At 50.4% G+C, this 24211-nt stretch overlaps 3 protein-coding genes and 1 pseudogene across 9 annotated transcripts in view; 1 reads left to right on the plus strand and 3 right to left on the minus strand.

Moving 5' to 3' along the window:
* The window catches only part of Rab24 (RAB24, member RAS oncogene family), a 2100-nt gene extending 562 nt beyond the window's left edge, over nt 1-1538 (minus strand). Inside the window, exons 1-6 of the mRNA XM_008830929.3 lie at nt 1157-1538; nt 1001-1069; nt 706-784; nt 537-604; nt 356-455; nt 133-183 (exon numbers count right to left, since the gene is read on the minus strand). Coding sequence (XP_008829151.1) covers nt 133-183; nt 356-455; nt 537-604; nt 706-784; nt 1001-1069; nt 1157-1273 — 484 coding nt within the window. The 5' untranslated portion in view covers nt 1274-1538. The remainder of the gene's footprint in view (nt 1-132; nt 184-355; nt 456-536; nt 605-705; nt 785-1000; nt 1070-1156) is intronic.
* A 101-nt stretch (nt 1539-1639) lies between these two features.
* On the plus strand, nt 1640-5048 carry Prelid1 (PRELI domain containing 1). Its single transcript, XM_008830928.2, has 5 exons — nt 1640-1873; nt 2414-2639; nt 3934-4047; nt 4152-4230; nt 4505-5048. Exons 1-5 carry the CDS (start codon nt 1782-1784, stop codon nt 4651-4653), a joined length of 660 nt encoding a protein of 219 aa, XP_008829150.1. The 5' UTR covers nt 1640-1781; the 3' UTR covers nt 4654-5048.
* Nucleotides 1893-10036, minus strand: Mxd3 (MAX dimerization protein 3). 7 transcript variants are annotated; one of them, XM_029562435.1, is made up of 6 exons: nt 9822-10029; nt 9472-9577; nt 8828-8857; nt 8540-8702; nt 6027-6210; nt 1893-2365 (listed from the first exon to the last, which is right to left on the minus strand). In XM_029562435.1, the coding sequence occupies exons 1-6, from the start codon at nt 9889-9891 to the stop codon at nt 2361-2363; spliced, it is 558 nt and encodes a 185-aa protein (XP_029418295.1). In that variant the 5' UTR covers nt 9892-10029; the 3' UTR covers nt 1893-2360. The 7 variants fall into 7 exon arrangements, with proteins under 7 accessions (XP_029418295.1, XP_029418291.1, XP_029418292.1 ...); XM_029562431.1 differs by lacking the exon at nt 1893-2365 and adding an exon at nt 2656-3386 and having other exon boundaries at nt 9822-10034; XM_029562432.1 differs by lacking the exon at nt 1893-2365 and adding an exon at nt 2662-3386 and having other exon boundaries at nt 8540-8654; nt 9822-10027.
* A 7276-nt stretch (nt 10037-17312) lies between these two features.
* The window catches only part of LOC103732374, a 24825-nt pseudogene continuing 17926 nt past the window's right edge, over nt 17313-24211 (minus strand).

The raw sequence follows: 24211 nt of genomic DNA on the forward strand, positions 1-24211 counted from the left end.
CTCCCCCCGCACCTTTCTGAAAGGCTTAATCTGGGGGGGGGGGGAACATCAATGAGAGCCTGGTGCCAGCAAGCCATGGGATCTTCTTGTGTCCCAGCCTGTTCTGCTGTCAGGCCCCAAGACAGCACTCACCCACACTCTGGCCTGTCTTGCTGGATGTTTCAAAGAGCTGTGCTTTGATATCTGCAAAGAGAAGTGACTAAGGCTTCATACCTGAGAATCAGGTCAACATAATGTAGCTAGCAGTTCTCCCAGACCTCACAGGTTGAAGGAGACCAGAAAGCTGTCCTAGCAGAATTTGCCAGACCCAGTCAAGTAGCTACTCCCTCCCACCTAGGGGCTTAAGGATAGCTACTATCTGCATAGTCCTGAACATCATGAAAGTCCACACGACGGCGCCGCCTGTCTTCCTCCAGCAGATCACTCTTGGTACCACACAGGTAGATTTGACAGCCCTGGGGCAGAAGATTAGGCTGAGATTATCCACAGACCAACAGTCTCAGTCCTTGATCGTTTGGTGAGGTCTGGCCACCTACCTCTTCTAGACTACGCAGCTCCTTCACCCAGAACTTTGCTCTCTCAAAACTGCTGCTGTCAGTGAGGTCTTGGTAGGGGTCATGCAGGAGACACAATCAAGGATCAGAGGCTCTTCTCTGAGGCTGGCCTGGGACCCAACCCTTAACAGGCCAGAATCCAACCCCTTACCATAACAGACGATTGCTGCCTTGGCACCTCGGTAATAGATTCTGCTCATGGCCTCGTAGCGTTCAGATCCTGCTGTGTCCTGAAAGGCAGAGGGAGTTACTAGGTTCCTTCCCAAGACTACAAAACTAGGCCCACGTCTTCCAGAGCCCCCATTTTTTTTTTTTTTTTTTAGATGAGGAAACGGATCTGGAGAAGAAAAAAATGGCCTCTAGGAGGCCATAGTCAACTAGTTAAGAGGTAAGGCATTAAACCTCGGGGATGAGTTTCCTCAGGACCATATTCTCAGGGGACTTACCCAAATACCCAGAGTCACTGTCCGGTCTCCGACGCACATCACCTTAGCCACGAAGGCAGCCCCAATGGTCTGCAACCGGGGAAGCGATCAGGGCCGAGCGTGCAGGTTGGCCCCCTTCCTCCCGTGGGGACCCCCGAGGGGTGCGGGTGCACTCACGTTCTGATAGGGCCCCACCAAGAAGCGGTCGTGCACGTATCGCTCCACCAGGCTCGTCTTGCCCACGTATTCCTTGCCCAGCATTACCACTTTGACGTCCACGCGCTGCCCGCTCATGCTCCCGGGGCCGCCGCACCCAAGTCAGGGTCCGCGGGGCCCAGGCAGAGCCCAAGCCTCAGACCCAGACTCCAAGGGCCTACCACCGCGCAGCCCCACCCCCGCCCCGGCGCGCAATGTCTCCCCGAGAGGGAGCGCGCACAGCGCCCTCTCGGCGCCGCCGGAACCTGCAGCTGCTCACCCGCCTGCTCTGGCTCCCACCAGGCTCTGCGCCCTGACTCCCAGCTGGACCCGGAGCCCCTGCAACCCGACTCCCACTCCTACCACAGCTACTCCGCGGCAAGAGGCGGGACGCTAGGTCACGTGCCACGGGCGCCGGAAGTGGTCCATCTGGTGCCGGGCGCCGGAAGTGTTGTACGGGCCTGTAGTCCCTCATGGCGGCGGCAGCCACTTCGGCGCGGCAAGACGGTGACTGAGCTGCGAGCCTGGCGGGCGTGCGCCGAGCCACGTGCCCCCCGGGCTCCGCACCTGATGCTGCGTGGGTGCTGAGCCCGCCTAGGCCGGGACGATGGTGAAGTATTTTCTGGGCCAGAGCGTGCTCCGAAGTTCCTGGGACCAAGTGTTCGCTGCCTTCTGGCAGCGGTACCCGAATCCCTATAGGTATGTGGCCGTGGCTAGAGCAAGCCGCCCCTCCCAAACTTTTGGAGATGAAATGTGGGCTGTTCTTGAGTAACAGGGCTAGTAAAGACTCGACATCGAATTCGACGTGGCGAATATCCGGAACCGTGGCCATACTTAGGGCCCGAAGACCTTATCGGACAAGAATTAGCCAGGTTTACAAGGCCGTAGGAGAAGGCTGGGTCTGGGTGTAGTGATTTAGGCCCTAGTCTTAACATGTTGCCACCTCGGAGCGGTGAGACAGGAAGAGGCGGCGAGGCGGCGGCCTGGGAGTTGGGAGGTATCTTGGGGTTGGAAATCCTAGGGATTGCCTGCTCACCTGCCTGTGGCGCTCTCTAGTGGTACAACAAATCTTCAGGAAGGCGCAGGAATCCTGGTCTTGGGAGGAGGCGCGGGTTGGAATTTGCCCCGGGATCACTGTTAGATTGCAGGAAGCCATGACCAGGAGGCTCCAAATGGGAGCCCATATTCAGCCTGTCAGAAGCAGATTTTTAAGGCTCGTCTTTACTTTGACACCTGCAGCAAACATGTCTTAACTGAAGACATAGTGCACCGGGAGGTGACCCCTGACCAGAAGCTTCTGTCCCGGAGACTCCTGACCAAGACTAACAGGATGCCACGTTGGGCAGAGCGACTGTTTCCTGCCAACGTTGCTCACTCGGTATACATCCTGGAGGACTCTATTGTGGACCCACAGAATCAGACCATGACCACCTTCACCTGGAACATCAACCATGCCAGGCTGATGGTGAGAGCTCCTTTGGTTCCCTAGAATAGTTGCTCTTTGGAACTAAGGTTAGAAAGTTGTGAGGAAACTTTTGTATCCTGAGGTAGGTCTAGGACACTGAAGAGCAGTGACTATAGAGTACTATCTCAGATGATTTTTTTCAGCCTCTCTGGACCTGTTCCTTGTTCATATGATGGGGAAAGGCACCTTTTTTTCAGAATTGTTGCAAACACTATGCACTAAATGCTCTGGTTGTGTATGACATACTGGTTGGGTGAGAGGAACAATGCTGAGGGAGGAAAGGAGGCAGTGACTTTCATTTGGAAGTCTATCAAGCCAAAGATACCTTGGGTGTGCCTTATGAGCTGAAGCTCTGGGACCCTAGCCCCACTCTGACTTGACAAGTTCCACAGTTCAGTTTCACCTAATAGGATTTCTGCCTGAGGTTTGGGAGAAACATATTACAGATACCTTTGGCCTATTCAAAAGCTTGAAAAATCCATGTTTAATGAATGTTACACAGCATCTTTTTATATGTGAATACCCTGCAAGTTTTCAGAGAATTCTTTCTCTACTTCTGTAACTTTGAGAGATGGAAGGCTCAGAAAGTTATGTCCTTCAAGGTCACAAAGTAAGTTGGCATTTTCCTCTGCCCAGCACTATCTGAAGTCACCTCAGACGACTGAAAGACACTGCCTCTGCTTGGTAGATTCCAGGACAGGCATCTCTGACAGGTGTTCTCAAGGCATCTGCTTTCTTCTTTCTCTTCTGATAATGAAAGCTATGGTGGTTAGCTGATATTTATTTATTTATTTATTGGTCTTTCCGAGACAGGGTCTCCCTGTAGCCCCAGCTGTCCTGGAACTGTGTAGACCAGGCTAGCCTTGAACTCACAGATCCGCCTGCCTCTGCCTCCCTAGTGCTGAGATTAAAGTTGTGCACCACCACGGCTGGCAGCTGTTTTTTATAGTATGTATAGTATAGTATTTTATGTTTTTTATAGGCGTGCAGAAGGCAGTTGGAATGCCTACTGATCCCGAGACTGTGTCCCTCCAAGGTCAACAGAGAAGTTGTGGAGGACCAAATGGCTTTTCTTTTGGCCTTCTTTAAATGCCATTTAGGCATGCAGTAACAAGAAGGAAAGAGTTTTCATTTCATTGCTTCCCCTTGTGAAAGAGGCAGTGACTCAGCCAGTATGAGTGCAGGAATTAGGGGCTAGCCTGGGCAGCACAGCAGGGATAGGGTCTGAGTCTGTGTGCCAGTGAGCAGAGCAAAAGACGCCCCTGCATGGTGCTTGGCCTGACTCCCTGCACAGATGGTGGAGGAACGATGTGTTTACTGTGTGAACTCTGACAACATCGGCTGGACCGAAATCCGTCGGGAAGCCTGGGTCTCCTCTAGCTTATTTGGTGTCTCCAGAGCTGTCCAGGTAAGTAGTGTGATAGAGGGTGCTGTGGCTCTGGGACCTAGGGCTTCTGGGCTTGGCTGAACTGAGTCACTGGGCATGTCCCCATCCTTCCCCTCTCCTGCCAGGAGTTTGGTCTTGCCCGGTTCAAAAGCAATGTGACCAAGACAATGAAGGGCTTTGAGTACATCTTGGCCAAGCTACAAGGTGAGTACTCTGGACACTCTGGGAGATCCTCCTTAGGAATAACTGTGTTGGTCTTAACAGCTTGACTGATAAGGCATTGGCCCAGTCACTGCCCTGATCTGAACCTGAGACTTGTGTGTGCTGGGGGTTGGGGGTAGGGAATGGGAGAGGTTGATAATAAGATGACTCATTTTCTAAGGAGCCTGGTCTGCACACAGTAGTTGCCACGATGGAACTGGGATTGGGTGGATTTGGTAGGCATCATCTGAAACTGGAATCATGGGTTTTGCTGCAGGTGAGGCCCCTTCCAAAACACTTGTTGAGACAGCTAAAGAGGCCAAGGAGAAAGCAAAGGAGACAGCACTGGCAGCTACAGAGAAGGCCAAGGATCTCGCCAACAAGGCTGCCACCAAGCAGCAACAGCAGCAGCAGCAGTTCGTCTAGCTCACCGCCAATGCAACTCAGCTTCCTCTCCTTTCTCCCCATGTTCTTTATTGTTAAAAATCAACTTGGGCCCTCTACTGTCTGGGTGGTGGGTTGGGGCAGGTGTCTAGCTCAGCATCCACAGTATACCAGGCTCGGTGTGCACTGAGCCCAGCCAGCTTGTTCCCCCATTGGGCAGCTGTAACAGGTGCAGAAAGGTGCAGTGACTTGCCCAAGGTCACAAGCAGTGTGTAGGTGAAATGATAATGAATGATAGACTGTAAGCTCCACAAGGGCAGGGTTCCTTGTTTTATTCTCTGATGTGTCCCAAGTACCTGGAACAATATTTAGCACATAACAGGCACTCAATAAACACTTGATTCAATTGGCCCCAGCTCTGGAGTCAGATAGCTTTAGTTTGGATCTTTTTTTTTTTATTATTATTATTTAAATGTGCATGAGTGTATTACCTGCATGTGTGTAAGTGCGCCTGTGTCGTGCAATGCCTGTGGAGGTCAAAAGGCGGCATCAGATTCCCCTGGAACTGGAGTTAAAATTGTTAGCCACCATGTGGGTGCTGGGAATCGAGCAGTCAGTGCCCTTAACTGCACTGACTGAGAGATGGCACTGAGCCATCTCTCCAGTCTCCCCCCCGCCCCCCATTTGGGTCTTGACTCCGTTGTTTTCGGGGTCTGGACCTCAGGCAAGTCATATCACTCAGCCTCACACCACCAAAGTGGACACAGAATAAATAGCCTTGGCATTCTGAGGGTTAGGTGAGTACTACCTAGCTCATGGCAGTGTTGCTGGCCGCTGTGATCTTGCTTCCTCTTTTCCAATTGTGAATGGGACCTCCTCCATTTCATCAGGCAAGATCACAGAGAACTTACAAAAGAAACTTTTAATGAAAATACTGTGCAGTGTATGTAGGGCAGAGGCCAGGGGCTTTGTCTAGGAAGGAATATGAGGGTCTACAGGCTTCCTGCACCTGTGGGGCAGCAGAGCAGGGCCAAGTGCTACATAAAATGCCCTGGGAGGGAGTGACCCAGGCCCAACATGTGCAGCAGTTTTGTCCCACACAAGGGTCCTTTTAGTCTTTCCCACAAATGGATCTGAGCAGACTTTAGGACTTGTGGGGGAGTCACTGCCAGGCAGGCTCAGTCCAGTCGAAATGAAAAGGGTTCTGGGCAGCAAACATCATAGCCAGGTGCCAGTGCTGTGTGAGTAGCTGTGTTCCTGGCCAGTGCTGAAGCCCCGCAGCAGCTCTGCCTCACTCCCAAATACCAGGCTCTCCACATCCACCTCTAGTTCTTCACAGAGAAGGGTCTGGTCAGAAGCCCAGCCACCCACACAGCCCACACCACCACCACCATCCCCAGCTTCCGGGCCCTCACCTTGTTCAGAATCAGACCGCTCAGAGGAGAGGCAGGAAGAGTCCAGACTGTCAGCCCGCAGCCGGTCCCGCTCTCCAGCTCCTGGCAGCCTCTGGAGCTGCTCCAGCTGCTGCTGCAGGCTCTGCTGTTTGCTGCGCAGCTTCTCCTTGAGCCGTTGAGCCCGCTGCTCCTGCTCCTCCAGCTTCTGCAGAACCCATATGAGTAGAGCCAGGGTCAGCTGCCCAGGGCTTTCGTACTCTCTGCTGTGCCATGACCACACAATGCCCTTGCCTACTCCTGACAGGCAACCATATAAATCGACGAGAGGGTTGCTTCATATACTCCAAGGAGCCACCCCTCCTGCCCTATTAGACCTACAGATCTGTCCAGATAGTATGGTTGGCAGGGTACCCCAATCTCAAATGCCCATATGATACAATGGTGTGGAATATGATGGCAGTATAAACTTTGGGGCTGGAGGGAACTATGGCATCCTGACAAGTACATACTCTGGCTAAAGGAGGTGGCAGCCACCTCCAGGTACCAGCCAGTGCTGCCACATGGACACAGACCCAGCACTACCCATCTCCTGTTTTGTTAAAAGATGCTTAGAAGATCAGAGCTTTCATGTCAAATGTGCTTTAAAGTGCTGCCAACTAATTTCAATTGTTTGCAGACTGAACAAAGGCTACTAGTTTGTAACTCTTGTTTAGGATCCCCCTCAAGAAGCCTAAGGTGTCCTTATCATTAACTTCCTCCTCCCCTAAGTTCTTCCAATTCTAAGTTCAGGGTCTGGAAAGCCAAGGGTTCTGTCATACATGGCCCTCACTGAGCAGAAGCCTGCATTCAGTCACTCAAGAAGGAAGGACAGCAGCTGGGAATGCAGCTCAGTGGGAAACTGCCAAGCATGTGCAAGACCCAGGGTTGGAGCCCCTGAATTAAATTTTAAAAAGGAGGGGGGGGTAAGGGAGAGAAAAAGCCAAGAATACTTGGGGTGTAGAAGGATAAGCTATCTAGGCTAATGTAGGGTCAGTTATCACCAAGCCAGAGGGAACCTGGAAGTTTGGAGAGAGTAGCCTTTTCTGAGGTGGGCGGGGAAAGGAGCCCCAAAAAGCCATCATGGCAAGGCCTGGGTTGGGGAGAGACTTGAGTTTCAAGGGAAGTAGGAACTGAGGCTGTGTCCTGTCTGTGAGGGTTTTCACTCAGGGATGGGCCTCAGGAGATACTCGTGTGCAGCCAAGTGGAAGGCAGCCTAGTAGAGACTAACTAGAGGGGAAACAGCTGTCCAGGAGAGGAGTGATAGGGTCTCAAGGCAAGCCACACCCAGGTCTAGGTCTTGCCCACAGGCCAGTCAACACCTGAGTAGCACAAGTCATCTACGTGCGAAAGAGGCCAAGCAAGCTCCATGGGGGAAAACCAGAGCCTAATTGCCAACCAGAACACTAAAGGTGACAGCAGGCACCTGTGCAGCTGTGCAGTGCTTCATGTAGCCATGGGCTATTTGCTGAATGGCAATGGATCTGGCTCTGTTGTGATCCTTAGTGACTAGAATAGAGCCCAGCAGAGCAAGTACTTAATATTTTTTCATTATTTTTAATTTATATGTATGAGTATATTGCTTGCATGTATGTAAGTACAGCCATGTCGTGCAGTGCCCATGGAAGTCAGAAGAGGGCGTCAAATCCCCCAGAACTGGCTATACAGATGGTTGTTAGCCCACCATGTGGGTGCTGGGAACTGAACCCAGGTCCTTTGCAAGAGCAGCCAGTGCTCTTAACCACTAAGCCATCTCTCCAGCCCCCAGTACATAAGAAATACTTGTTGAGAATTCAAGTCAGGGACTGGTACCTTGGTCCTCAATCTGCCTTTCATCTGCTATGCCTTCAGTCTGGTTATACCTCCATTTCTTCCCATCACCTGGGCCAGGAGGGCAAGAAAAATCCAAGGCAGCATGTACCCATAGCCTGGGCCTGGGTGTCTGCACATCCACTCCTGTCCAGCAGGGGGCAGGATGCTCCACCCAAACAGCAGCAAAGCGCTGGAGGACCAGCTCCGGAGGTCTCACCTCAGTCCTTTGCCCTCCCTCCTGATCTCCAGCTGCCTCTACAATACCATCAGAACCCAACCCAGTAGGCCATGAAGGATGGGGGTTGGAGGGAGTAGGCACTGGCCCTCTATGATCCTAAGGACCTTTATTGTAGGATTTACAACAGAATCTTTTCAACAGCCATTCCCTCCCTACTGAACTGAACATGAAACAAGTCTCAGCAGACTACCTGACTTGCCCAAAGTCTTGCAGCTAGGATCTAAGAAATAACAATGGTAACAACATCAGTGAAAGTTTATGAGGTGGATTTGCTAACTCCTCAGAACAACATTGTTACTATCTGCTCTTCTTCCCATTAGACAAGATTTGGAAACTAAGAGCACAGAAGGGCTATGTGTGGCCTTTTCCCACAGTCTAATCAGGCACTCCACACTACACCACTCTGTATGGCCTGGCAACTAAGCTCGGGGTACAGGCAGCTTGGTACCTGGATGTGTGTCCTGGCACGTCGTAAGAGGCTCAGTGTAGTGTATCGAGAACAGTCAACCCCTAGGGGCATCTGCTGCTTTAGCTGTTCCAGGCAGCGCTTCAGCTGGGCCCTCCTGCAGGGGAAAGGGTCTGGAGGACAGTGCCAACCCCACCTCACTGGCCTGAGGGGCAGCAAGGGAGGAAAGGCCTGAGAGAGATGATCCTTGGGGCCTGGTGCTACTGGGGCCCAGATGGAGCAGGATACCAGGCCCAGAAGATGCAAACAAGGAAGTGAAAAGAGACTTACCTACGTTTCTCCAGCTCATTGTGCACAGACCTGCCAATGCCAAGGAAGACGAAGTGAGGGGCAGTTGGTACTGCCCAAATTCTCAGCCCCAGGACATTCTGGGGCTCTAAGTCCCAAATGAGTTCCCTGTGAGGAGGACTTGTGCTGGTTTGGGACACCAGAACCTCGGGTAGTGATGAGAGGCAAATGCTACAAGAACGCCTACGTGGTAGTGGGGTCCAAAGGAGGTTCCCTGACAGCCAGGCAAGACAGACTTCCTGGACAGATGTGACAGGTGAATTGAGCAAAAAACAAGTTTCCTAGAAAAGGTAGTTGAGGGAAAAGCATTTAAAGGGAACAGCATATGCAAAGATGGTGAGGCACAGATGGAAAAACAGGAGACTGTATGTATGGGTGAGGGACTTGTAGGCATGTGAGAAGGGGGACCCTGGGGACCCAGAATTGTTTACAGTTCCTGGCACATCAAAGGTATTCAAGAAGTGATCCTTGAATGAAGAAAAACATGCATGTTTCGATTGAGAGGGCAGATGGTAGTACTGGAGCAGGATACCAGGCCCAGAAGATGCAAACAAGGAAGTGAAAAGAGGGTTAAGTGAGCCTGATGAGGAGCAGCCCCTCCCCACATCGCCCCTAACCCTTCTCACCGCCCACTGTCCAGACAGCCAGGAGCTTGCAGGGGTCGCTTCCTCCTCCGGTAGACAGTGCCAGGACCGTAGTGCCGACACAGGGACGCGTAGCCATGCTCCGCCTCTGCCAGAGAGAGGCCCCCCGCCCGTCAGCCAGAGCCCCTGGCACGGCACAGCCAGGGAAAGGCTTTTTGGTGCACGGACCATTTCCTTGACCCTCCCTGCCCACCCGCCCGCGGACACCTCTGGATTTGAGGGCGGCAGCATGCCAGTTGCCCTAGAGCCATGCATCCTTCAAGTCGGGAGCCATGTCCAGTCCGGGCGGCGTCAGCGAGGTCGCGGCCCGCAGTTTCCCGGTTCGTCCTCACCTCTCTCACGGCGCTCCAAGAACTCCGCCGCCTGCAGCAGGACCTGGATGTTGCTGGCCACCGGCTCCATGTCGGCGACAGCCAGCGGCGAGAAGGCCTGAGATGCTAGCCTTAGCAGCCCCTGCACCACTTTTGTTACAATGTAACTGACTCGGAGCAACAAACACAAGGCTCGCCCCGCCCCGGCCCGCCCCGGCCCCTCCCCTGAGAGACGTCCGGGCCCCTGAGAAGCGGCCCCTGAGAAGCGGCCCGGGCGGCGACTCCAGCCCTGGGCCGCGCGCTAAGGCCGGGCATGGGGCCTCCGCACCGGTGCTGCGCCCTGCCCGCCGCCCTTGGAGCCCCGCAGGCTTCAGCCGGCGAGCTGCGCCCCAGACCAGTTGCAGGTGGGCGCGGCGCGGCCGCATTCTCGGGGCGGGCCGTGGAGCCTCCCAGGCGGGGTTGGCTGGCGTGCGGCCCCGCCCTCTCCCGCCCGCTGGTCCACACGTTCGGGCGGGAAAAGCAGCAGGTTTCAAATTTGAAAACCCGGGCGATGAGGGCGGAGGCGAGCGGGGAGCAGAGCGTGATGCGCATGCGCCACTACAGGGGCGCAGGCGAGCACTCAGCTAGGTGCGCAGACGGGGCGCCTGTCCTCTGCCTCTCCTAGGCCGTTATGAGGCTTCAGCTTCCATCGTGAGTGGGAATCTTCTGGTTCTCCTGCTTATCTGCAGGGATGCACTTGTCGCCGTGGAAACATCCCTACGGTGACAGCTTCCCAAGACAGGCCATAATACCGTGGATGCACACCAACTGGCTCTGGGTTCTGGAGTGACGGAATCAGGCGGGCTCCTCTCCTGTCGCTGCTACGTGTGACCTAGGGACCCTGTCACAGCATTGTGATGGTGTCAGAGCGAACACCTATGCAGTTCCCTATGCCACTGCAACACAGACCCTGGAGCTTTATTCTATCCGTGAACCCTACAGAACACATTGCTAGCCTTCCGTAGACTTCTGGGCGCAGCACCATCGTGGGTAGACACACATCTGTCAGGAAGATGTCAACGGCAGTAAGAGGGTGGGGCATATAGTCCTCTGGAAACAGAAGGGGAAACTGAAAAGATAGACTGGGTAAACAGACACCTCATTCTAGTTCTCGGAGGCTGTCTCAAAAATCACTGCGGCTCGGTGGCGCACGCCTTTAATCCCAGCACTTGGGAGGCAGAGGCAGGCAGATCTCTGTGCGTTCAAGGCCAGCCTGGTCTATATAGCGAGTCCAGGTCAGCTGGAGTTACAGGGAGACCCTGTCTCAAAAAAAAAAAAAAAAAAAATCACTGCCAGAGAAATCACCAACTGCTTTCAGACAGAAATTGCTGCTGGGAGAGTCCACCTACCATTCATGTGGCCCATCACTGGGAAACCTTTGTTGATCACTAACAGGACACCAGACACTGGGGTGGGCCCCTGAAGCCCCAACTATGGGCAAAATAGTACCTGTATGCACAGCTCACAGATTTGGGGAATGGGTGGAACAATTTAATACCACAAAAGCAGAGTTTCAGGACAGGCAGCACCTCCCAAGGAGACAATTCTGACAGCAAAGTCTTAAAGAGCATTTTGACATAATCATGGAGGTCAGAGAAATTTTCTTCTGGGGAAATGGATGAAAAGGTGTTATCTATGAAAGAAGATTCCAGACAAGGACAGCATGTGTAAAGGATGGCTGAAAGCAAACTGGCAGAAAGTGGCAGACCAAAACAAAACCAATGTGGCTAAAGAGCAAAGCAGGTGCCAGGTGCGGGAAGACCCTGAACAGGTGGATGGCTCCCCAAACTCCCATCTGCAGTCAGGTATATCAGAAGAAAGCCCTTATAAGGCTTAAGAATGAGTTTCCTTGGAGTGGGGGTGTTGATACCAGGCCTCATGTTGCACAGACTGGCCTCAAACTCACTATGATCCCAAACCAGTACTCCTCCCTCCATCTCCCAAATGCTGGGATTACAGGTGTGTACCAGGGTTGATGAGTTGCCAATTTTATTTCACTAAGAAAGCAAACCCACACAGTGCAGGCACAAACCAGGTGGCTGGCCTCAGAGCAGGATGGACAGGTTCTCTAAGGAACGTTCCCATCAGAGGGAAGACAGGGTAAGATACGTGAGGCAGGTGAGAGAGGTGCTGAGTGGCCACAAGAAGTTCCAGCTTCTGCCGGACATGGTGGCACATGCCTTTAATAGCATCACTCGGGAGGCAGAGTCAGGCAGATCTCTGTGAGTTCAAGGCTAGCCTGGTCTATATAGGGAGTTCCAAGCCAGGCAATAAGTTTGGGCTTCATCCTGGCAGCCATAAACTGATTCAAGTTGGGGAACAGCAGGGCCAAAGGATGGTGAAGGTCAGCTTGGCCTCACAGGTCCCCCTGTGAGTATGGGTCAGGGCCACTGGCCCTAGCAGACATATACTTTCCAGGGAAGAGGCAAGGTGTGGGGACCAGATTTAGACTAACAGGGCCCCACGGATGCCCCTCTGAGAAAATGCTCAAGCAAGCGCTTTCCCAGGACTAGCAAGAGTGCCAGTACCCTGCCCCCTTGACAGGAGGTCTCAGAACCACTGTTCTAGATCTCCTGGGTTTTGTACTGCCTCGGGGGCTCCACAGTGCTTGGCAATCATAGTAACTGGGTGGCTGCCTTACCTCAGTGCAGTTTATTAGTTACTAGTGTCCTCTGGGGTCCAAGAGAAGGGATAGAGCTTGTGTGTTGAATGAGAGAGAAGAAAGAGGTCACAAGGAAGACAGCCTTCTATGCTAACCCTCCAGGTGGTACAGGAGACTATCTGCTATCCTTCCAGAACTCCATGTATTCTTTGCAGGTGAGAGGAGCTGTGGGCTAAGGACGCCTAGCTCAGATACTAGAGTGTCTCTTGTCATCCTCAGCTCACTGGGGAAGGAGCATTTCCTTACAGTGGAAGCAGTGCTCCACTGAAAGCCTATGGTAGCTCCAACAACCTCCAGGACAAAGCTGAGTGTGCCCCTCCTGCCATGTCAGGGGACACATCCTGCCCTTGCACACTCTGCCTCTAACAGTGGGCTCAAATGTCACCCCTTCCAGGAAGGCCTCCTTCCTTCCATGCACCCTCTCAAAACAGCAATGGTCTTTTGTCCCTCAGGGTTAGCTCTTCTACCAGACTATGACCCACCAGCAGAGGAAACAGTACTGAGAAAGGCAGTTGGACAAGGCTTGGCTAAGGGAGGAAAAGTGCTTTGTTGGGCCTGGATCCCCATAACTACAGCATGCAGATGGGCGCAGACAGTAGCACCCAGCTCAGAGGCCCAGGAGTATCACCCCAGGCTGTCAGGGCAGCACAGCACAGTGATTATTTCTCTGATTACCTGTACCTCTTTCAAGCGGCCTTTTTAAATATTTTTTATTTTATGTGTATGAGTGTTATGCCTGCATGTATGTAAGTGCACCTGTGCATGCAATGTCTGTGGAAACCAGAAGAAGGTTCCCTTCCAGATCCCCTGGAACTGGAGTTACAGGTGGTAGCCACTGGGAACCAAACCCTGGTCCTCTGCAAGAGCAGTCAGTGCTCTTAACTGCTGAGCCATCTCTCTAGCCTTCACCTTAATTTGTTTTGTTTTGCTTTTTCTTTTTTTTTGGTCTTTTTGAGTCAGGGTCTCCCTGCAGCCCCAGCTGACCTGGAACTCACTATGTAGACCAGGCTAAACTTGAACTCACAGAGATCCTCCTGCCCCTGCCTCCCGAGTGCTGGGATCAAAGGCATGTACCAACATGCCCAGACTTCACCTTAATTTTTGAAGCTTATGTACATAAAAACACCTGACAAGAAGCAATTGACAGGAAGGTGGCAGGAGTGTGGCAGGAGGTGTGAGGTGCTGGTCACGATGTGTCCACAGTCAGAAGGCAGACATGAACGCAGCTACTCAGCTCTTTTCTCCTTTGTCTTCAGTCTAAGACATGGAATATGGAATGATGTTGCCTAAATTCAGAGTAGGTCTTCCCACCTCAAGTAGCCCAATTTAGAAAATTCCTGCTGGGTGTGGTGGTGCACACCTTTGATCCCACCACTCGGGAGGCAGAGGCAGGCAGATCTCTGTGAGTTCAAGGCCAGCCTAATCTACATAGCAAGTTCCAGGTCAGCTGGGGCTACAGGGAAACCCTATCTCAAAAAAGACCAAAAAGAAAGAAGAAAGAAAGAAAGAAAGAAAGAAAGAAAGAAAGAAAGGAAGGAAGGAAGGAAGGAAGGAAGGAAGGAAGGAAGGAAGGAAGGAAGGAAGGGGAAAAAAATTCCTCTGAGATCAGAAGTTTGTTTCCATGCTGATTCTAAATCTGACCAGATTGACAATCAAGACTAACCATCCCAACATGTATGTGTGGATACCTGTATGTGCATGTATGTATGGGCCAGAGGACAACCCCAGGTGTCATACTCAGGAATCCCTCACCTCCTTAGAGACAAGGTCTCTCATTGTCTTGGAGCTTATCAGTTAGGTTAGACTTGCTTGCCAGCAGGCCCCAAGAATCTTCCTGTCTCTGCCTCCCCAATGCTGCCTGGCATTTTTAAAATTTTATTTTATGTGTATTGCATATAAGTATACCCATGTCCTGCAATGTCCAGGGAGGTCAGAAGAGGGCTTTGGATCCCCTGGAACTGGAGTTATGAATGGTCGTTAGCCACCATTGGGCGCTGAGAATCAAACCCAGGTCCTCTGAAAGAGTAGCCAGTGCTCTTAACTTCTGAGCTATCTCTTGAGCCCACCTCCTGGCATTTTTATGTGGATTCTAGTGGATCAAACTCAGATCCACATGCTTATGTGTCTTAGTTTGCCTTCAGTTTCTCTGATAAAAACACTGACCAAAGGGCTGTAGAGATAGCGCAGTGGTTAAGAACACTATTCTCGCAGAAGACCCGGGTTCGAATCCCAGCACCCACATGGCAGCTAACAACTGTCAGTTCCAGTGGATCTGAAAATCTCTTCTGTCCTCTATGGGCATTGCATGACACAGGTACACTTACCTACATGCAGGCAATACATGCATACACATAAAATAAAAATAATTTTTAAATTTTTTAATTAAAAAAAAAAACACTGACCAAAACCACCTTGAGGAGGAAAGAGTTTATTTGGCTTACAGCTCACAGTCCATCATCAAGGGAAGCCAAAGCAGGAACTCAGAACAGGAACCTGGAGCACAGGCCATGGAGGAATGCTGCTTACTGGCTTGCTCCCCTGGCTTGCGCTCAGCCTGCCTTCTTGTACAATACAGGACTACCTGCCCAGGTGTGGCACCGCACACTCTGGTCTTGGCCCTCCCACATCACTCAACCATCAATAAAATGCCCCACAGACATGGCCACAGGCCAGTCCAATGGAAATTTCTCAAATGAGTTTCCCTCTAACCAGGTGTGTCAAATTGACAACTAAAGCTGTTCAGCACACTGTGCAGCAAGCACTTTACTAATTGAGACATCTCCCCAGCCCCAAATTCTACTTTATCACATGTATCCAGCACCTTTTCCATTTCCAACCTCCCTTAGGGACTCTTCCTCCTCTCTCATGATCATCTTTCTAGTTTCATCGCTTATATATAATAAGTATGTGGATATAAAGACACACAAATATAATTTGAAATCTAGATTTCATATATAAAACATGAAGCATTTGTCCTAAGTCTGCTTTATTTCACTTAACATAATGACTTCCAATTGCATCCATTTTCCTGCAAAAGTCATGATTTCATTTTTCTTCATATCTGAATTTAAAATTCCATTGTGTTCATGGACCACATTTTCTTCATCTAGTTATCTATTAATGGTAATCTAAACTAGTTCCATTTCCTGGTAATTGTGAATAGGTCAGCAATAAACATGGATGTACAAGCACTCCTGTAGTGTGCTGACTTAGAAGCCTTCAGGTGTATACCTAAGAGTGGTATAGCTGAGTCATATGAGAGTTCTTTGTTTAGATTTTTGAGGAATCTTCATACTGATTTCCATAGTGGATAGTGAAAATCCTAGTTAACCCTATAAATAATACCAGATGATGGGCAGTGAGTTCTGGTTCCTGGATGAGGAAAATTGTAAGCTTTTATTTTTGTACTATTTTGTCTCAGGACCTGACCTAGGGAATCTGTCACTGAGCCACATGCCCAGATGTTGGGGTCTCACTTCTTCCTTCATTTGAAAGTGTGTTTGGAATTCCACATAATCGAATAGACTTACAACAGTAATGGTGCTCTCTAAAACAAATTTTGCCATGTTTTGTCCAAAGCTAGTTTAGGGCTATTTTCAGCTTGAATTAACAATAATGAAAAGATACATAAGAGGAAGTGTCTGTCTTCTGTTCAGAAATAATTTAGTGTTAAATAATATTGGAAATAAAATGTTTTCTTCTTTCGAAAAGAGAACTCTAATAAGCAGTGTTCAAATTTACTCAAGCACACAACTTTCAATTTTTTTTATTTTCTTTTAAATATTTTATTGATTATTTTTATATGTATGCGTGTCTTGCCTGCATGTAGGCAAGTGCACCTGTGTCATGCAATGCCTGCAGAGGACAAAAGAGGCTGTCGGATCCCCTGGAACTGGAGTTACAGACAGTTGTTAGCTGCCATGTGGGTGATGGGATTCAAACCCAGGTCTTCTGCAAGAACAGCCAGTGTTCTTAACCTCTGAGCCAGCCCCAACTTCCAATTTTTTAAAAAAATATTTTATTTATTTTTGTTAGTGGTTAGTGGGAATTGAACGCAGGAACTCTTAATTGTTAGGCAAGCACTCTACCACTGTACTAATTCCCAGTCCTTGAACATATATACCTTTTATTTTTAGAACTGATTAATAACTTGCCAAGAATGCAGGACATAGTTTAGAATGTAAGGCCTATTTATCATTGTTTCTGAAAGGTAGGCATGAGACTAGAGAAAGATACTCATTTAAAATTATAGCTTTACAAAGCTTATAAATTAACTGTAACTTCAGCTACCCTGGAGACTGAGGCAAGATTATCACTTCAAACTATAACTTTGATAGCACCCTTGGCAACATAGTGAGGTCTTGTGTGAAAATAGTAGTAGTGGTGGTAGTGTAGGGGATGGTGGTAGTAGTAATTTTTTTTAAATAACAGAAAAAAAAGACTGATTATATATTAACAATGGTTAGCTTTAGAATTAAGAATATTTTTCATTAAGTCACGGGCCATAGGAGAGCTATGCTACTATCATTATGCTAAATACACAGAGCATTACACTGAATCCTAATGATGTGTTTGAAGTGTGTTTGAAGTTTTTCAAAGCACAAGTTCACAGAGGAATGTTTCCCACACTAAAAGCAACACCCACAAAATACTGCAGCCCAGATGGCTTCACCCATGAACCTAAATCACCGAATCGCCTAAAGTAGAAATAACACCAATCTTCCACAAACTCCTCCAGAAAACTGGAAAAGTGGGAATACATCCATACACCATGGCTGGTCCTGCTGCAAAGCCATATGACACACCAAGACCTATGAGAGTAGCTCCTTGCCCTGTCCCACACTGGCCCCACATTGACAGCTGTCACTTGAGGATGAAATGAGCACCTGCCCGTTCTCCAACCTGGGGAGTAATGGAATGAGGACGAAGCTTGCTCTGTCCACAAAGAGGCTGTTTTGCCTGCTCTGGGCTGGCCAGCCTGGAGATTCTGCTGTACCTGAGTTCTAGAGTCACAGGCTCAGCTCAGTCTGTCTCCCCTGCTGGCCAGGACCACAGGCAAGTTACCTCCTAACCATTACAGGGGCAAAGGCTTAATTCTTGTGGAGATGATGGACCCAAGTCATGAAAGTTAAGTGCTTGACATGCTGGCCACCTGGCACCCAAGATGCTAGTAATGACTCATGGCCACAGCCACCATGCCCACCATCCCTCTCCTGAGAGAGCCCGCACCCATGCTCACTCACAGTCAGCGCCTTGTCAGGGGCCTCCATGTCGTGCAACTTCTGTGTCTGCTTCAGCTGGTTGAGCGTGGGCTTCAGCTGTGCCGCCCCCACTGTCTTGGTTGTCCACTCATCCACCAGCTTGTGAAGATCATCCGTGAAGGTGCCGTTCTTGTTGTTGCTGTTGTTCACCTGCGCCTGGATGTGCAGGGTGGGCTGGGGACCTGGCTCGGGGCCTGGGGCCAGGCTTCTGGTGGAGGACCCTGGGGAGTCATACAGGCCAGGATTGGTGACTCCATGCACTGCCCAGTGCCACTGACAGGCTGGCAGCAGTCATTCTCACATGACAGCTGGGACAATCAATGGCCTCACTCTGGCCAGGCAACACCTTGCTTCAAGAGGTGGTCTGCATCAAGGGGCCTTGCTGCCTGGTGTTAGACACTGTTGAGGGACTGTGTAGGCTGTCATCACTTGTTTCTTAAGCTAGGGCAGGGGACAGGAACCTGAGCAGCTTGCACCCTCCATTAAAAGTTCACTGTGTGCCCACTGCTGCATGTCCCACTAGCCTCATGTGTGAGAGCATGGGGAGTTCATGACACAGTCAAACATACACGAACACTGGTGTCCCAGAGGCAGGGTCAGATTCCTGGGGTTCTCTCTGGCCTCTGCACCCTCAGCATACCGTGGGGCAGTAGAGCAGAGGCTGGGCTACTTTACAGAGTGCTCAGCACATAGGCAATATCATCAGCCTCCCAGCAGCCCCTGGACAGACTGTAGTTTGCGTTCCTGTCCATTTTAATGGCTTAGCAGCTGGAATGCAAGACAAGGAAATGGTGCCTTTCCTTACCAGGGCATTTGGAAGGAATTAACAAAAGACACCAATACCTAGAGTCCCTCGTGTGGGCTCCAGCTATGGTTGGGTGATGCTGGGCAGAGAAGAGCTGAGAGCCACTCTGCAGAACAAAGAGCATTTGGCTACTTCTTTAAAATATATTTTTTTTAATGGCCAACATGGGACTTGTTCAGAGGTGTCTCTTCCCCTCCTTCCCTCCCTACACACACAATTTCTGGCTGTCAAATTTGAATAAGCCAATTAAAAATATGCATCTCAAATCCATCAAAACAAAACCTAACCCAAACAGCTAATGACCATCTCTTTACAAATGACCATCTCTTTAAACAAGCTGTTCCAAAATGTAGTGAACTTTAGTGGCCAGAGACAGGAAAGCAGGCAAAGGATTACTCATTAGTGATGAGATTTGACACACACCTATTACTACATGAAGTTTTCAGCCAGAAAAAGCAGGGGGGGAGTTAAAAAATAAAAACACAAAAGAGAGAAGGATGAGAGAGAAAAGGAGGGAAGGGAGAGAAAGAGGTGAGTTGCCCAGGTAGACTAATACCCATTCAGTCCTGGTATCTCTCCTGGAGGAAGCACTCATCGTTAGTACTTTCAAGGAAATACTGATCCTACAGTTTTGGAAAAGGACCCAATTAATAAGTGGCACTTTGTGAACATTCTAAAGGATACGCAGGCCTGTTAGGTGACTGGCGAGACGGTACAAACTCTAAAAGTCATGGAAACACAAAGGGGAGCCAGAAGGGACAGCTATTCTGCCAGGCAGAAGTGAAACTGGCCCAGCATATGGGGCACAGAGCAGGCCACATGCCTGTGGGAGGCCCTGATGTGCGCTAGCCATCAAAGCCCATACAATGAGAGGGGTCAAAGGAAGTGAAAAACCCAGATAATTACTACTGCTGTGTTCTTTGCCTAGGCAGAGACACTTCAGGGCTGACCCTGTAAGGGAAGAAAAAGGATACAAGACCACAGGGTCAGGCAGAACAGCACATACCCATCACACTACCACATGTAAGCAAAAGTCATCAGTGTGCAGGGAGGGACAGACACAGGCAGTAGTCAGAGAGGGAGTCCAGCCTGGCCTGGGGGAATGGGGCAACATCCCCAGTGTTCGTGTGCAGGCTCTCATGGGCTTTGCTGAGGAGGTAGAGGTACGAGGACAAGCCCTCAAGCTTCAGGGAGAAGTGTTTGTCTCTAAAAGCATATTTCAGAAAAAGAGATATAAAGAAGGCAGGAAAAGAAAAAAAAAAAAAACCACAAAAGCATACCACTTGGCTTTCAAACACCAGACCTTTGGGAGCCCCACTGGTTGAGGCAGGAAGATCCTCTGAAGTCAGCCATGGGGCCCTGGAATGGAAACAGACACTGCCTCAACTGGCCTGTAAGGCCACAGGAGGTTTTCCAAGTGCAAAAAGATACATTGTTCTGTAGGTCTGAGGCCAATTCTGGATCCCTGCCTTGTACCAGGTCAGACAGGGGCACTGGAACAGGAACACTGGAAGATTTCTGCCTTGAGGCTGATCCTGCTCTGGGGAGACATCATGCCTCTTTTCTAATAGCCCATGTTCCCTAGATCTTTACTGGTCTACTACTAAGCAGCTCTGTCCCCACTACTCTAGTTTTATCTATGGTCAGGCAGATAACACACAGAATGTGACATCTGGCAGGGCCTAGAGGGATGGGTTAACCTGGGGACATGGGGTCATCCTGGGCTATGTCAGGAGGTGCTGCCATTATGGGTTAACCTACAGCTTCCCAAGGAGCTGCAACTGGCAAGGAACTCAGACTTCCTCAAGGTCATTTGGCAAAGCCACACTGGTGAGGCAGGTCTGTACTCCAGCCTTGCTCTCCTCTCTAGAAGGCACATCCCAGGAAGGGGGTACTCATGTACATGGCACTGGCCTGAGCCAGTTGGTCCAAAGGCTTGGGAAACCTGACTACTTGACTTCCTTCTCCTGCCTTGAGGAACAGTGTGCAAATGCTGGCCACTCCCTGGCCTGAGCTCAGCCCAAGCTGTGTATATTGGATCTGAAACCCACCTCCAGTGGACTTATTAGTTCAGTTTATTTTGTATGGCTTCTAAGGCTGCAGTGAGGAAAAGCAGGGTGATGCTTTGTTAAGTAATTTAATGCTCAGAAAGAAAGAAGTGCAGTGACCAAGAGGGATCTGGATAAGAAGTGGAGACAGGCTCTCTCAGTCTACTTTTGGAAGAAAAAGTGTTATTTTCTACAAGGAGGGAGGACCCACCCTGAAGCCTGGGGCTGCACCAGTGTCCTCTCAACTCGGTGTGGGGTTGTTGCTGCCTGGGCTACTGTGGTCCCTGAGATGATTCAGCAAGAGGAGTACAATCACACTAAGTCCCCTAGCTGGCTACAGTCAGTACTTTAAGGGCTGACACACTTGCCTGCCAACTCTTGGTATGGCTGGGAGCTGTAGATTCAGGGCTTGGTCTTGGCTATTGTCATACTGGGTAGAATGGCAGATGGGCTGGCTATGGATGACCTTCCTGGACCATAACCATGAGCTTCCTTCTTTCATAGCCCTCCTAGACTGGCCCCAGATGACTAGGGCACAAATAGCTTCAGCCTTGGGACACAACCAGTCAGTCCATGTTGACAGCACAGCCATGCTAATCTCTGGCAATACTTGGTACAGAGCCTCAGTGGGGCATCCAGTACCCTCTGGACATCCCTCAGCATTTCTGCCCTAGGCATGGGATGTCCCTGGTCCCCACCTTTGCTGTGTCAGGACAGGCATTCACAGACTCCTGGGTAGCATAGGATGAGTGGATACAGCCAGTCAGAGGCAGGATGGTTTAAACCAGTCCCATCCTTGTCTCCCTGGATACCCACCTGTCTCTGTAGTGAGGTGAGACCTCTGCATAATGGTCTGGTCCAAACTATGCACCACTCTCAGGTTGACAAAACACCCTTTACACATCCACCACCCTCAAGACCTCAGCTGGCAGCAAGGACTCCTCAAATGCGACAGATGTAAAACTCAGGAAAAGTGACTAGGACAGATACTTAGAAGAGTGGCTCAGGCCTGCAGCAATTTCCTACATCTCTCTGCATCTCAGTGTTCAAATATTGATGAAGTTCACAATGGGTAAGCCCTCTTCGTGGGGTCAGCCCTCCTGGTACCAGGTGGCTCCTGCCCAGTGTCCCTCACGGCCAACCCAGGTGGCTGTGCCTCATCCCCATCACCATCTCTCATGGGTTAGTTCTACATATAGAACCCCAAGCCCCTTCCTGATGTCAAAGCCCAAATACCCCCAGAGCTTTTTCTATATTGAACAACCCTATTCTCAAGCTCAGAAAACAGTAAAAAAATGTCCATGAAGTGTCAGCTCAAAAACAGATGCCTTGGTTCTGTCTAGAGTGGGTAGGGGCATTTCATTTAGCCTTGAGCTGCACAGAACTGGGTCTTACAGACCCTGGCGCTGACATGCTGGCTTTGACAGCTCTCAGTCAGGACTTCACTGCCCTTCAGCCTGGGCTACAGGGTGTGGGGGTCTCCTGTATCCCTTACTAGACCTTACTAGACTCTCTCTCTCTCTCTCTCTCTCTCTCTCTCTCTCTCTCTCTCTTCCAGTCAGTAAGGGACAAGAACAAACTACAGGGGGAGAAGACTGGGAGGGCCACAGAAGTCCCTGACCTGAGGAAATGAACAAACGCTGTGAGCCCTTGTGGTTCCCTCGGGAAATCAAGGTTCAGAAGGTGTCCACACCTACCTGGGCAGGGGCAGGACATCAAAGGAGGTGGCTCAGTGGGCTGCACCCACAGTTTCTGACCGACAGAACCCCAGGTGCTATCTTGGAGTCTGTACCTGCATATCTCTCTCCTCTTTAGTTCTATGGCCAGTGTCCTTTAAGACAGGTAGGTGGCCTGGTTGCCACTGCCTAGCACAGGGAGGAGTCTGCAATGAATTGTGGGGTCTGTGCTAGGACCCAGGCTGGAAGCAGGCAGCTAACACATGGTTCATACTCCCTGGGGGCCTTTCCACTCACTGCCCATCTCCACTTGACCCCTGTCCCAGGCTCAGCTCTGCCTCTGGAGTCCCCTGATGCTCTGCTTGGTTCCATCAGAGACAGGGTCTCCAGCCCACCCTGTCGCCCCATTTCAACCTGCCCTTCCTCGAGCTCCTTCTCTTTCTCTGAGCTTCATGGAATCCCACATCTTTCTGTAGTCAAAATTTAAAGCACATTTTGTTTTCCTAGATCCTTTTGTCTTCCAGGAAGTAGGGTGTCATACACCCCTGACCACACAGCTACACAGAGCTGGACATACTCCAGCATCTTTCCAGCCCCCCTGCACATACTGCCCCTGCCCTGAGGGCCCTTCTCTCCTCTCAGCCTCCAGTCAGGCTCCATCCTGCCACCATGCATTCTCTCATGTTCACAAAACACTGATCCCACGCTCAACCCTCAGAGACCCCAAAGGTCCTCGAAGACACCCCACTCCCCAGTCTATTCAGAAGTCACAAGATTGACAAATGAACATCTCAATGAGAAGCCCAGAGGCCAGAAGCACATAGGACAAGAGAGTCTTTTGGGCTACTCCTTTTCCAAAGAGTGGGTTAGCCCAAGACTCTCCTTATCATGTACCATAGTTAAGAGGTGCCAGAGCAGGTATTCACCTGGGCTCTGCTGACTAGCAACTTGACAGTATGTGGGGGCCATAGCATGGACCCCAAACACTGAACCAACCCAGCCTGGTTTCACAGCAATCCATGGAAGGCAGCACCACACTGGAAGCCACCCAGCCAAGCTCATATGTTTCTTCCTCCTGGCCACAGGGACTTTTGACTATGCTGTGCCTCTCTCTCAAGTCTTGGGCCAGTAATTCACAGAAAAACAAGTGAAAACCATTTGAAAACAAAACCTTCCATAGAGAAGCTGATCTAAACTGCAGGCAAGTTGCCATGTGTTCTGCTTTGGGGGATGGGATACACTCAGAGATCCAGGTGCCATCATGTCTGGTGATCATCCCAATGTGAGCTGTGTGCCCACCAGGCTCAGCAGGAGAGGCATCAGGCAAGCAGGGGCCAAAACGAGGCTGGAGGACAGGAACAAACTCTGCCTGCTACAAAGACATAAGGGATGCACAGAGGGAGCCCCCCCCCACCAGCCCTCCTCCATCCTCAATGCAGCAACTGATAAGAAGCCAGACCACAAACGGGCAGTCTATTAAATGTACAGGAAACTGTTGAGAAGTCCCTAGCACTTCCACATAGCCATGTGCCCTTGCCCCATTCACCTGGAGACAGATGATCCATGTGGGCCTCTGATGTAGGGAGTTGGGAATGGCAATGGTCACCTTCCACAGACACCGCCTCTTTCCCACAAGCACAATGGATCTTTATTGTACAAGCAAAAAGTCATGTGCCCCAACTGTCAAAAAGATCTATTTTTTTTTTTTCCTGTTAAAAAGGTAAAAAACTGGGGCCGGACGTGGTGGCGCACACCTTTAATCCCAGCACTCGGGAGGCAGAGGCAGGTGGATCTCTGTGAGTTCGAGGCCAGCCTGGTCTACATAGTGAGTTCCGGGACAGCTGGGGCTACAAGGAGACCCTGTCTCAAAAAAGTCAAAAAAAAAAAAAAAAAGGAAAAAGAAAGAGAAAGGAAAGAAAG

The sequence above is a fragment of the Nannospalax galili genome, unplaced genomic scaffold (assembly GCF_000622305.1).
Source record: "Nannospalax galili isolate Female #2095 unplaced genomic scaffold, S.galili_v1.0 scaffold1115, whole genome shotgun sequence".
NCBI classification, from domain to species: domain Eukaryota; kingdom Metazoa; phylum Chordata; class Mammalia; order Rodentia; family Spalacidae; genus Nannospalax; species Nannospalax galili.